This window comes from Rhinolophus hipposideros (assembly GCF_964194185.1).
Source record: "Rhinolophus hipposideros genome assembly, contig: HAP1_SCAFFOLD_89, whole genome shotgun sequence".
Taxonomy (NCBI): domain Eukaryota; kingdom Metazoa; phylum Chordata; class Mammalia; order Chiroptera; family Rhinolophidae; genus Rhinolophus; species Rhinolophus hipposideros.
This window is the reverse complement of record NW_027669012.1, coordinates 42,510-57,656: the sequence shown is the minus strand read 5'-3', so window position 1 is coordinate 57,656 and position 15,147 is coordinate 42,510. Positions and strand designations below refer to the sequence as shown.

General features: G+C 41.4%; 1 protein-coding gene across 1 annotated transcript in view; it reads right to left on the bottom strand.

Annotated features, from left to right (window-relative positions):
* LOC308495716 (ankyrin repeat domain-containing protein 26-like) overlaps positions 1-15,147 on the bottom strand; it is a 71,442-nt gene that overhangs the window by 14,217 nt on the left and 42,078 nt on the right. Inside the window, exon 7 of the mRNA XM_081080703.1 lies at positions 14,172-14,220. Coding sequence (XP_080936829.1) covers positions 14,172-14,220 — 49 coding nt within the window. The remainder of the gene's footprint in view (positions 1-14,171; positions 14,221-15,147) is intronic.

Below are 15,147 nucleotides of genomic sequence, written 5' to 3'. Positions count from 1 at the left end.
ACACACAGTGAAATATATACATGATGTATTATGGAAATGTACACTTGAAACCCATATGATTTCACTAACCAATATCACCCTAATGAATATATAAGACAAAACAAAACAATATTATATCAAAGAAATAAAAAAGAAAGAAATCTGAAACGCAAGGGAAAGAAGCTAATATAACTAACCTTGGGACAGTAATACCCCATGATGTCATTTGAAGCCCGTGCGGTTGACTTAGGAATCACCAAATTTTCTCTTGGAGCAGGATTTCCACTGAGGAGTAACTCAGTATTCAAACTTCCAACACATGGTGGCTCAAGGACTCCCCTCCTAAGAGCAGTGCTGAGAAACTCCTTGGGCTGTTCCTTTGCCTGAAGATCGGTTCTAGCCTCTGCCAGTCTTTCATTAGCACTGTGAAGATTGTAAAACACAAAGCTTTGAATTTTATTTTTCCTGAATGACTTGCATTTTTTTCAAGCTGCCATAATAAATAGTAAAAGAAATTTCCCATTAAACAGCATTTTAACATTGAAAATGCGTCAGGGCAGACCTAGCATGCACAAGGATAGGTTTCAAATTATCCTAAACAAGCACATATGTTTCTATGGGGACGCCAGACTAAGAAGAAATTCAAAGTAGGGAGGGGAGGAAACGGGCTATCAGTGACATCCACGGCTTCACAGATAATACTTGCTGCCTTCTGCAATGGCTGAACCAATAAGATTCTTGAGGATTGCCATGAGACGTACATAGCAAACGAGTTTAGAATTTTTTAAAAATCCCACCAAGATATTTTCAAGCCTTTGCAGTCACCGCCCTTGGGTAGCGCCCTCATTACCCTGAGGACTGAAGTGTCATGTAGAACAACAGCCTCTGGGGGAGAAGGAGGGAGCCTGGTGGGTGACCCTACTGAACTGAAACCGCTCCGCAGGCGTGTAGCTTATAATATAACACTGTGACCAAGGCGCTGGGCGTGGGCTCTGCGCTTTCTGTCTTCCACACACCCCCTCAGGCTCACCACCTTATCTTTTTAGCCACTTCTTGGGTTATACTACCCTCACCCCTACGTTGTTAACCCTCTGCTATATTTCACATGTATGCCTTTGTGGACATCAGAAAGACTAGAAAGAAGAGCTTGTCTGAAAGCGACCTCCAGAGATAATAACACAGAGCACAATGGAGACAGTACATGTACCAAGTGCCAGAACATGCAGAGTACTTAACCCTTTGGGTTTAAGTTGTTATCTTATAATAAATAGTTACCTCATTAAAAACTATTTAGGGGAATTCTGACAAGAAATTTTATAATAAATAGCGTTGTCTAAATCATAAAGCTTCAAAAACACTTTGCTTAAAGACTGGTAGATCAGATTAACTCTTTGAAAACCGCGGGAGGAAAAATACAATCATGTAAAACCAAAAATGGGGAGACATGCAAATGTCCTGAACTAACTAACATTTTAAAAGTAATTTATTCACTAACATCATTTTCCAAAATTATACTATTTAGTAAGCTTTCATTTCCTATCAATCTCGGGAATCTGCCTTGATAAAAATTATACTTTAGAGGCAAATTAATGAGCTCGATTGATTTTCTCTGACTTTGTTTGGACTTACTTGTTTAGTTTGTTTTGCAATGATGTGATAAGTTTTAATTCCTCTAGGTAGAGGTGTTCATATTCTTCCAATTCTATTTCATGAGAAGTTTTCATTTTGGAGAGTTCAGATTCCAGATATTTAATTCTGAGTATGTCCATGTCACTTACGGAAGCGCCATCATGGTCATTTAACGGGTGTACGTTTTTTTGAGATGCTGTTTGTTCCTAAAGCCAACAGAAAGGATACATTTTAAAAATAAATATAAACTGAATAATTACAGTCTATTTGTATTCTTTAGTTTTAAGTCAATGATTTGGAGGGCAATTTAAATGAAAAAAAAAAGCTGAAGTTTAAAATATTTACCATCAATACGGAATGAAATAGATCTGAATCATGAAAATATTTTGAATCATCTCATCTAACTATTCCAATAAGAGAATCAATTTTAAATTTTAAAAATTGAACAATATGACTTAATAATCTAAGAATATGGTGCATTTTATTTTCTTTATTTCCTAATAGTCTCGTTTTATATCAATTGGTCTTAAAAATCAAATGATTTTTCAGAAAGAACAAATCTCAAAGATCAACTGAGTGACAATAATGATGGGAACTGAAATATTAAAAAGGAGAAGCAGATACCACCTTAGTTCCAGAAATCTAAAAAAAATAAAATAAAAACAACTGCCGTTAAGGGGAGTAGAAGAATCACATACACTATGCATATCGAAAACGTAATTTGCAGCAAAATGAATTAAGGCGTGTTAAAAATCAATGAATTAACCTGTAAAAATAGATTTAAAAAGCTTTTTCTACTACATCCTGTCTTGCTCAGTCTTCAATATCCCAGAATTTACTGTGTTCTGCTTCACTCTTTTTTACCACATTCGTGACTATATGAATTTTGAGGTTTAATAATTTTTATCTCCACTCTTTTTATTCTCTACTTTTTCACATGATATTTGTACTCCTTTCATAGATAATAACTCCTGTTTAAGATTGATTTTCTTCAACAAGGTATAGATATCTTTTTTTAAAAAAACTTTTTAAAACAAATTTATTTTTTATAATTGGGGAACACTGTTTTTGCCAGAACCCATCAGCTCCCTGTCAAGTAACAGTTTCCAATCTAGTTGTGGGATGCGCAGCTCAGCTCCAAGTCAAATTGTTCTCTTCTATCTACTAGTTATGGGGGGTACAGCTCACTGACCCATGCGGGATTCGAACCGGCAACCTTGGTGTTATGAGCACTGCGCTCTAACCACTGAACCAACTGGCCGGCTGCCCACTGGGGGCTCAGCTCCAAGCTCCAGCCATTGTTTTCAACCTAGTTGTGGAGGGTGTAGCTAACTGGTCCATGTGGGAATCGAACCAGCGACCTTGGTTACCAAGGATTGGAACCAGCACGATGCTCTAACCATTAAGCCAACTGGCCACCCCACAGATGGAGACATTCTCAAGATGCAGTTTCCAGTTTTGCTTTGAGAGCATCATTCTGAATGAGTAAGATAGTATGATTTGGTTACGAAGGAAGTTGACTGAGAATAGTCTAACCCCAAACCAGTATCAACTTGTGAAATAAACTCAGTTGCCATAAAATGTCATCCATACTGTAGTAGAGTCTTAGAATGTGGAAACTTGAATTACTCAGAATGAAGAACAAAGAGAAAAGCACCAGGAGACTCAAAAATGTATCCTTTATTGTCATCGACTTTGCCACACAACATCTGTACTTGATTTTCTACGATTTCCTGAATGATTGGTTCATATTTTTCTTCTATAAAATGACTGTAAGTCACCTCTGAGTTGATAGTCTCTCACCTGTTCCCCATTTTAACTCTCCGTAATTTCTTACAAAGTTGTAGGGAGTTACAAGTAACTCATCTTGAGATAGTTAGGCCTCCGTCAGCTACAAATGTTTCATGGTAATTTGAATTGCTTTCAAGAAGAAATGATTCCCAAGGTTAAGGAGAAATCACATCTCACACTGTGAATGTTTAGTGAGATGATCGATACATTTTTTCAACAACAAAAAAGTGTCTTAATTCGGTAATGCTATCTTGTAATCCTCTCTTTCCACAATATACAAGAACATCCTAAACAGCAATAATAACAACAAATCTGCTGGAATTTCAGTGATACTGAGTTGGGTAGAACTGCTTTCCTGTAGATACAATGCTTATTTGGTAAGATGAGGTGAGTGGATGGATGTAGTGTTTTTAAAACATGGCTACAAATTCTTGACATTTCTCCATGAAATTCCCTCCCTTTTAATATGTGCTGGCCTTAGGATGTAACTGGATTCTAGTGCATGGAATAGGGCAGAACTGCTGTGAGAATGCTATGCCTGCGGCAGAAAATGTGATACAGCTTCCATCTGACTTTCTCTCGGGAAGCTCGCCCTGAAAACCCAGCCACCATGTTGTGCAGATGAAGAAGCCCAGGACACACAGCGAGGCCTCCTACAGATGTTCGCGCTGAGACGGCCCCAGTGGGCGTCCCGGCCAAAACCCCGCTTCAACTGCTACACGTGTGTGTAACAGCCTTTAGATGATTCTCATTCGCAGCTTCATGGCAACGCAGCTGATGCCAGGTGGAACAGAAATGAGCTAGTCTCACTGAGCTTCACTCAACTGCATTACTGGTGAACAAAACAGATGCTGTTGTGAGCCACTAGCTTTTGAGTTGGTTTCTTGAGCAGCAATGAACAACTGGCATTGATACTGATATTCAAAATGGTGTGAGGCCACAAAGAAAAGCAATCTAAAACCTGTAGGAGTGCCTTTCCTCCAGGAGGTAGGTGGAACCCGAAAGGATGTGGAGAAGAATGAGAACGACACCCACAATAGCCTCCAAGAGACGGTTATTGGGGGCTTGCGGGCCCCTAAAGAGGATGGCCACAAAGACTTCTCAGCTAGTGAAGAAAATGAGTCTGAAATCTGGATAAAAGGGGACTCTTGCTGTGAAGTAACCAAGTAAAATCCATGAGATACATGAGCTAACGAAAGACTGTGAACTGTAAAGGAACCAGGACTTATTGTGTTCAAATGTGTTTCCCATTTACAGCCTCTCCCACATGCCCTGTTGTCAAATCATGCTAAAATGAAGAAATGGCTTCTGAGTGAAGATCAAATTCGCGGTGCTCCCAGGAAGACATGATCTACGGATGAGGACAAGACTGTAAAGCCTTCCTCAAGACTTCCAAAGAGTTAAGGTGGGGCCTTAAATTCCTGGAAGGCTCTTCCGAGGAAAAGAATTTTATAGGCATGGTCCTACAACAGCTACAGGAAGCCCAAGAGCTTATCTCAAAACGATGTATGATGGTGGCTTTTCTAATGGCACGAACCCCAATAAACTCTCACGCAACTCCAAGTTTTTAGGATAATCAAGTAGCAAAAAACCACCTTGTTACCTTGGACTAATAAAAACCAAGAGAGTGAAAAATAGAGGAGGCCTGTAGGTCTTAGACATTTGGGTGGAGGAATGACGCTGAGGGATGAGCTGCAAGCACAGGTCATTTCTTATGAAAAGGACAGAACAAAGAGCTCACAGGGGACAGCAAAGGGCCATGGAGAAGCATTGGCATGATTAGGACTAAGTCCTAATCAAAGAACGGACAGCACACATCAGGCTGTATTTCAGAATTGCTATGGACTAACGTGCCTTCCACTTTCTATTTCTGCAGGGGAAACTTCAGCAGTCGAGCAGAATGTTGGGTGTGTGGGTGGTAGATAACTTGTCTCTTCCTTTCTCATGTTTTCATATTGAAAGGAATTGTCCTCAAGGGGCTTTATCCTAGAAACCAAAACCCAGGCCCTTCATCCCCATTTGCACCAGACTAAGATGGTAAAATCTTAGATTCGAACCTGAGCCTGATGCCATTAAATTGAGACTTGTGGCGAGTATTGTGTAGGGATGAGTGTATTTTCCATGTGGGGGGAACGTAAAGAATTGTGGCCAGTGGACAGATCAAGGTGGTTTTTAAATGTGTCCTTAAATTTTGAAATATTCATTGCATAAAACCACTACAATATGGGTCAACATTAGTGACTGGCTCCTAATGAACAGAATATGTTGAAAGACATTCCCTGTGAATTCCAAGACTCCTTCACAAAGGGCAACACAGCTCCTGTTGGTTATGTCTCTGAGGATCTGAACCTTGGAATCCAGCCCCGTGTTGTGGGGAGGCTCGGGCCACAATGCGAGCCGGGTGTTCAGGTGTAGGTCTTCCTGCTGTCTGCCTCAAACAAATCTTTTACTTGTTTCTGATTGATTAATTACTTCCTGAATTTTAACAGCTGTACTCTTGAAATGTTTTCTTTGGATGGGATGAAATATTTATTCCATTAATTATATATGAAGCTAAAGGTACAACTATGCATCTCAATGTGTTTCTGAGAATGTAGGATCTATGCCAAGAACAAGATTGGCACCAGTGTTTCAGAAAAGAACCGGGTCAAACAGAATCTACTTTTCAATTGCAAGATGATGGATTAGAGAGATTTCTAAAGAGGAAAGCAGATGGTCCAGGTTTCATCTTCTCCTTCCTAGACAGTGAAATCTATGGAAGAGGCTATGGATTAGGAGATAGACAAAATGAAGAAAGTTGTCCACCAAGTATCAGATCCTATTACCGACATTTGATGGAAATGGGAGTGAAAGGGAGGCACTGGGTTAAAGATTAATGTTTTGAATGAAGAAAACAAAAGGAATGAGTCGACTTTGTAAGCCTAATATCCCATCATGTCATAAGGTCACCAAGGTCTGCGGGCCACAGGCTCCATCCAGAAGCAAAACATCTCCATAGAAGTGGAATTAAAGATATTCCCCTACATTGACATTTTATTATTACATAAGGCATTTGGTAATATGTAAGATGACTGGGGAAGCGTTCTCATAACATTTGATTTGGTAATGGCGTAAGGACAGATCTATAGACCAATAAATTGGAAAAGATGATCCAAAAATTAACCCTCATATATACAGTCAAGCGATTTTTGACAAGGGTGCCGAAAAATCCAGTTGGGCATGAACAGTCTTTTGAACTAACGATACTGGGTCTACTGGATATCCACATGCAAAAGAAAAATTAAACCTCTACATCATACCATATATAAAATTATTTCAAAAGGTAAAAGCTAAAACTATAAAAGCTTTGAAGAAGCTTCATGTCTTCACGACTGGAGTTGGCAATTGTGTCTTAGATATGACAGTACCAAACAAAAGTAGATAACTGGACTTCATTAAAATAAAAAAAAAAAACTCTATGCTTTAAAGGACACCATTGAAAAACTAAAAAGGCAAGCTAATGAAAGGGAGAAATATTTGAAAATCCTATATCTGATAAGCGATTTGTATCTAGGATATATAAAGAATTCTTACAATTCAACAAGACAAAGACAAACCAATTTTAATGGGCAATGGAATTGAATAATCAGTTCTTCAAAGAAGTTATACAAATGGACAATAAGCATGTGAAAAGATAGCTCAGCATCATTAGTCATCAGAAAATACATCAAAACCACAATATGGAGCAGAGAGTTCACTAGTGGTTCCCTAGGGCTAGGAAGAGTGAGAAGGGCAGACTGGCACACGGTGAAGGCTAACAGTACACAGATACTTTCCAGGGTGATGAAAATGTTGTAAAACTGATTGTGATGATGACTGCATAAAGCTTTGAATACACTAATGTGGGAAACCGTGCTGACGTGCTAGCAGATGTTATTTTGTGAAATGTTGAACGTTTGACTTCCTTGAGTGGTTTGTGCTCCCAGCAAGGCAAAACTTGCTACTCTGAGAACACAGAACCAGACAAGGTCAGGAAGTGTGGAGCTGGCCAAAAAACAAGCCCTTGTGTATCCCAACATTGTAACTATTAGATTGCAGACAGTTCTGTTAGTTTTTTGAGGCCCAGAGTATATAAGCTGCAAAAATAAACTTGGGGTGAGTCATTCTACTTAGAACTGAGGCATTCTACTTAGAACTGCATCAGTCTACTTAGAATTGCCTGCCCCCCCTTCCCCCCTCCCCCCCATCCCATCTTTGTCTCTCTTCTTTTTTCTCAATCCTCACTCCCTACTTCAGGGACTGTTAGTCTCGTCGGCAGGCACCGACAAGTGGCGCCCGAACAGGGACCTGAATACTGGGGATAAAGTGAAGGACACCGCAAGGAGCTGAGACGCGTCACATAAGGTAAGGGGTGCGGTGAGATACCACAGTCGGGAGTAAAAAATCATGGGACAGGGTAAAAGCAGAATGTCTTTTACTCAAATGTTAAAAAGTGTGCTAAACGGACTGGACGCCCAAGATGAGGAGGGCCTAGATGAGGAAGGCCTAGAGGAAGCCGCTCCTCGATATCATGACCCTGAAGATTATAATGGGGTGGTTCAGACAGAAACAGGTGCTAAGACAGGACATCTGAATCCTCTCCAGGCAGAGATTGATGTATTGCAGTCAGCAATTGCCTCCCTCTCTGTGCAGGTGCAGATGGTACAATCGAGGCAGGCAGAACAGACTTGCCCTCGTGATTCTCCTCTGCGTAAGGTTTTGCAAACCGCCTGCAAGTTAGGGGAAGATACTGGAGATTCTGGGTTGGCATTTCCAGTGATAGAAAGACAGGACGCACAAGGAAATCCTGTCCGAGACCATGTGCCTTTTGCATTCAAAAGTTTAAAAGAATTAAAAATGGCATGTTCTCAATATGGTCCTAATGCCCCGTTCACCCAGGCCCTGCTAGAATCACTAGCTACAGAAGCCCTGCCGCCTAGTGATTGGAAGCAACTTGCTAGGGCTTGCTTATCAGGAGGGGACTATATCTTATGGCAGTCTGACTTTGCAGAATTCTGTCAGAGTACTGCAGAGATAAATCAGACACAAAACATTCCTATCTCCTTTGATATGTTGGCAGGTGAAGGACCTTATAGAGACTTGCAAACACAATTAAATTTTGACCCGGCTGCTTATGCACAAACAAGTGCTGCCGCCAGGCGTGCATGGAAAAAGATTCCTATGCCTGGAAAACGTTCTGAGGACCTCTCTAAAATTATCCAGGGGCCTGATGAGACTTTCCAAGACTTCCTTTCGCGATTAATGCAGGCGGCTGGAAGAATTCTGGGAGACTCAGATGCCAGCATGCTGTTAGTTAAATAGCTCGCTTTTGAGAATGCTAATTCTGCATGCCAGGCTGCATTATGACCTTACAAAAATAAGAGTGACTTGTCAGATTATGTCTGGTTGTGCTCAAAAATAGGACCTTCTTATACACAGGGTCTTGCAATGGCCGCTGCTTTGCAAGGAAAGACTGTTAGAGAAATGTTATTCCAACAACAACAACAAAAGAAAATAAAGGGACAGGGCAACTGTTTTGGGTGTGGACAGCCGGGCCATATGATCAAAAACTTCCCTAATAAACAAGGTCAGCCTCAAAGGAAGGAGGGCCCAAAACAACCTGGATTATGCCCAAAATGTAAGAGAGGTAAACACTGGGCCAATGCATGTAAATCTAAGAGGGATGCCTCCGGTAATCCTCTTCTTCCAGGAAACAGGAAGAGGGGCCAGCCCCAGGCCCCGCAACAATGCTATGGGGCGCTGCCGCAGTTGGTCCCCCACCAGGGAAATCCATTCAGGAACTCTTCCGACCAACCCCAGGCAGCGCAGGATTGGACCTCAGTAGCGCCGCCTACACAGTACTAACACCTGAGATGGGAATGCGAGCTATTCCTACAGGGGTCTTTGGGCCTCTGCCTCCACAGACTGTGGGACTCATCCTAGGAAGGAGTAGTATTACCATGAAAGGGATATTGGTTGCTCCGGGAGTTGTGGATATGGATTATACAGGAGAGATCAGGATTATGACACATTCGCCTGGAGGCATTTCAGTGATCGATAAGGGCCAACGCATAGCACAATCATTGTTAATTCCACATGTCAAACCGGGTAAAACCGCAGGCCATAAATCCCGAGGCGACGCGGGCCTGGGTTCATCAGATGCTTATTGGGTCCAGGCCATTCACCACCAGGCCAGAATTACCACTATCCATTAATGGCCGTTCCTTCATGGGCCTTTTAGACACGGGGGCCGATGTCTCTGTTTTAACTGCAGATCAGTGGCCTAGCCACTGGCCAAAGCAGCAAACAGTAACCCAATTACAAGGCATAGGACAATCTCAGTCACCAGAACAGAGCAGTGATATATTGTTGTGGAAAGATCAAGAGGGACATGAAGGATCCTTTCAACCATACACAGTGGCAGGATTGCCTGTCAATCTATGGGGCAGAGATGTCATGAGTCAGATGGGAGGTTACCTGTACAGCCCTAATCAACAGGTCACTAAGATGATGTTCCATCAGGGACTCCTGCCTAGAGATGGCTCAGGTCCCTCTGGACAAGGGAGAAAAGAGCCTATCTTTCCCTCGCCCTTACCACAAAGAGCTGGCTTGGGATATTTTTAACGGGGGTCACTACTCCTCCTGTACCCCATGCAGATGCTATCACTTGGAAAAGCGACACACCTGTTTGGGTAGAACAGTGGCCCCTATCATCAGAAAAGATACAGGCTGGAAGGTTGCTGGAACAGGAGCAACTTGATAAGGGACATATAGCACTTTCTAACTCTCCATGGAACTCTCCATATTTGTAATTAAGAAAAAATCAGGTAAATGGAGGTTGTTATAAGATTTGAGAAAAATAAATGAGACTATGGAGCTCACGGGGGCTTTACAACCAGGATTGCCTAATCCTTCTGCTATACCCAAAAACACATATAAGAGAATCCTGGCTTTAAAGGATTGTTTTTATACAATACCATTGTGCCCCAAGGACTGTAAAAGGTTTGCATTCAGTGTTCCTTCAACTAACTTACAAGAACCTATGAAGAGATATCAATGGCTGGTGCTGCCTCAAGGTATGGCTAATAGCCCTACTCTATGTCAAAAATGTGTGGCAGCAGCGTTAGAGTCTACCCCGTCTCCCCACATACAATCCTTAATCACACTCTTTGTTCTAAATTTTTTAAACCTGGATGCGCGTGGCAGATCTGCCGCAGATCGCTTGTGGCATCCTAACACTAAACAAGATTATGCCCAAGTGAGATGGCGAGATCCACTTACTAACCAATGGCTTGGGCGGGGCCAGTCCTAATCTGGGGACGAGGGCATGTTTGTGTTTATTCACAGGACAATGGAGGTGCGCGGTGGCTGCCTGAGAGGTTGGTGCGGCTTGCTGATGAGCGTCTTCGAGATCCTGCTGGTTGCGCAGATGCCTCAGCATACTGGGCATATGTTCCTGACCCTCCCATGCTACACCCCACTGTGTGGAACGGGCCTGAAGTCATTGTTGGGACAAATGACACTAGGCTGTTAGGACATCCATTCGCTCCTGCCGTCCTACAAGCTGTTGGATTCAATCATAGCGGCTTGGGCATAGGACTCCCCATATGCTTCGCGAAGAATGTCAACGTTACTGGATGTTTCCATGTGGGCAGCCAGACAATTCACTGAGACAACCAAGGACAGACTGTCATATCCCATCAGCCAGCAGGATGGAAAAACATCAGGGATAATGTTTTTATCCCTCCACCACAAGCCCATGATCCTTGCGGTGAGGAGAACAGAAAAAACAACGGATCCATCCTTTGGAGACAATGTTATAAAGAACCCGGGGAATATAGTGTCCCTGGGTTTAATCAAGCTGTTATAGATGGTCCGGAGGCCATGACACAGGTGCTGATGTCCAACAAGGGACTAAGGCTGGAGTGGTTGTGGGATTATGGTATACCTCCCGGCCCCAAAGACATATTTGGAAACTAGTGGGAGCAGTGGATACAGTGACTATGAGTATGGACGAGGGACGAGGCAAGGTAGAAGGCAATGCCACTGCTTGTGTCAAGGCTCCATATGTGCTTATGATTGGTAATTCTAACATCACCCCTATTGACAGGGTCCAGTTTAATGTATCTTGTATACAGTGTACCTAAGTAATAGCATCAATTGGTCAAATGACAAAAGTAGAGCTGTAGTTCTCCACCGACCCTCTTTCATTTTGGTACCTGTTAACATTTCAGGTCCTTGGTACTCGGACCTCAGAGGAGAATTCCCCTCCTTTCTAGCTCTGTTCCATTTGCTACTGCCTTTTGTAATAATGTTTGTTGGTGTTCTTCTATTCATGTGTTTTACTCCGTTGCTCAGAAAGGTAATACTCAAGGGCTACATCGATCTCCAAACAAAGGTTCATGAGTTGAGATTATCTGCCCAGGTCCACCGTGTCGCTGACACCCGTGTATAAAGCCCCTACAATGGGTCGGCAGCCAAAGATGGGTAAGGATTTGGTAAGAATGTACATAACCTAAGACAGGAACCGTTCGCTAGAGGGATGGTCTCCTATGACGGGTAAATGGACATATCTGTACCAACCACCTAAGCCAGGCGCAACCCTTGTGTTAATTTTATATATAAAAGGGGGACCTGTGGGAAACCGTGCTGAAGTGCTAGCAGGTGTTGTTTTGTGAAATGTTGAACCTTTGACTTCCTTGAGTGGTTTGTGCTCCCAGCAAGGCAAAACTTGCTACTCTGAGAACAGAGAACCAGACAAGGTCAGGAAGTGTGGAGCTGGCCAAAAAACAGGCCCTTGTGTATTACCTTTATTGTAACTACTAGATTGCAGACAGTTCTGTTACTTTTTGATGCCCAGAGTATATAAGCTGCAAAAATAAACTTGGGCTGAGGCATTCTACTTAGAACTGCAGCAGTCTACTTAGAATTGCCTGCCCTCCCGATCCCATCTTTGTCTCTCTTCTTTTTTCTCAATCCTCACTCCCCACTTCAGGGACTGTTCGTCTCGTCGGCAGGCACCGACAGTTAGTGTAGCCACAGCAGTTATATTAGTGGCCAGTGGCTCACTGGTTACAGCTGACGGCCAACTAGCCACAGCTGACGGCCATCCAACCACAGTTGATGGCCATCTACTACCTGAGCCAGCACCCCTCCACGTGAGGCCGAGAGCCTGGAAACTGCTCTCTGGGGCTCTGTCCCCACAACATATGATACAAAAATATTTTCCTGTAATAAGGATTTCACATGCTATATATTTTGGGATACAATTAACATGTTGTTTAAACAGCCCAGTAAATACACTTGTACTATTTATATTTTAGAGCTTATACTTTTTTTTCAAATTGTAGACGATTTCTGGTTTTATATTCTCAAGTAGATTATCAATGGGTGATGGAGGAAATTTTCGGTTGCATTCAGATTCAAATTCAGCAGGAGCTGGAAAGAAAAAGACAGAATTATGTTCTTTAAAATACAACTAAGTATAAGTGTTAAGAAGAATGAGAAAACCTCTAGATGAGGCCACAGCTCACAACAGGAGATCATATTCAATACAGTTTGCCCACGGCTGCACACTGACTTGACTGCTATTGTGGCCAAGTATCAGAGCTTCTGGTTGTCTCATCCTTCATTCATTTATAAACAAGGTCGTACGACAAGCACTGAAGTTACAAGACGAAGATGACACGGTCCAGCCCTGACCCATCATCTACTATAAGCTGAAGGAACAGATGAACAGGCAATTTCCATTCAGAGGCCCCTATACCATACAAATGCACAACAGGACGCGAGTGGGACCCACAAAAGGGACATCCCAGTATTGATTGTCTGCTCTCTGGTGGAGGTGACATGGATGTTGATGCCTGAAGGACAAGGACAGAGGATGCCAGAGAGAGGGAAGACGCAGATGCGAAGACTAGCATGGGGGAGAACACTACGGAACGAGAAGTAGTCTGGTTTAGCTAGATGCTAGAGCAAAGGGGCAAACGAGGGTTGGTAGCAAGATATAGGCTGAGATGTTTGGTGAGAACTACATTGATTTGGGTGTTTTCATTCCATGCAAAGCAATGTGGAGTTTCTCCTGAGGGTACATGGTAAACTAATGACAAAGTAAATGACTGGAGATTTAAATGTCACCCATCAGGTGACAGCTACAGTGTTTCCTCCAAAAATAAGACTAACCAGAAATTAAGCCCTAATGCGTCTTTTGGAGCTATAATTAATATAAGACCTGGTCTTATTTTCGGGGAAATATGGTAGCTTGGCCCTTCTAGGAGGTACCGTATTTCCCCAAAAATAAGACCTGGTCTTATATTCATTTTTGCTCCCAAAGACACATTAGGTATTATTTTCCGGTTAGGTCTTATTTTCGGGGAAACACCATATATGAACAGTAATTGCTTAAGTATCACTAGATAAGTCTGGTTATTGGGCCTCATATCACTGGCAAAAACATAAAAGTTGATGAAGCCCCGTTTTCAACGTGCAGGTGGAAAGTTCCATAGGGATGGCAGAAGAAAGGAAGGGGACAGGCCAGAAATAAAAAGAGATACATAGACTCTTGAGATATTACTCATATGACCTTGTCTTCACTATGAATGTTTATGCTTTCACCTTTTTTATTTGCTAAGGCCAAGAAAATATTTAATGTAGTATCTATTATCAGAACATGGAAAGGGATGCCATTTAATATTTACATTTTATTCCAGAAATCAATGATATCTAACTTGAATTAATACATTTTGGCAACATACCGTCTTTGTATAGTTCTTTAGTTTTTTTTTCCTGGTACTCCAGCAGCGACTGAAATAAATCAAATCTTATTATAGCATTTAAGGTAAACAAGAGACTTTATTGTAGAAATGATATATCTTATGAAATGTGCTCTTTAAATAATGCCTTTAGAGAATAGACTTAACGTATGATTTATATAAATACAAAAAAGTTTAAAAATGAATAACATAAATTACTGCTTATTTTGATTGTACATAATAGAGACCATCTATATGAGATGCTATTTAGATTAATCTGACCAACAGTGCAATTGATATTGGTCTACCTAAGATACATAATTTCAAAAGAGTGACGTTTGATTTGATTGGTACAATGAAGTTTAAACAAGTCAAGTCATATTTTACACTGAATGCATTACTTTGCAATTTTTAGAAAAATTGTCCTTTATAAATGTTTCTTGTTCTTTGTTTTTACTTTAATGGACTTTTACTTAAAATGAGCTTTCCATTCTTGCACTTCTAGAAAAGTAATCTTAAGCTGTATTCTAGGCTATTCATTTTTCAGCATAGAACCTTAAAGACATAAAATGATGAAAGTGGTACTGTGCCGTCATGTGAAAATTCTACTGACAGAAACAATAACCAAAACGATTTTGCAGTCTATGACTGAAACATTACCGTATTCGTATGCACAGAAAGATTTCCGTAAAGCTGCTTGAATAAAGTATGACCTAGAGCCAGTTTTCAAATTTACTTTCTCATTTATGACTTTGTAGAGTTAGAAACAAAAAATAATATATAATTTTTAAATGTGACTTTGTTCCTTAGAAATCAGGTCCAATTTTCGAAACACTAAAATAGCTGTAGTTATAGTCTATTTAATTATGAAATGTGTGGGAGTATTTCAAACTATATTACAAGTGTCCCAGTCTAGAGTGGTCTTACTGAAACCTTTCTTCTGAAAGCTATCCTCTCACAAAATGTCCAAAGTAGTGCT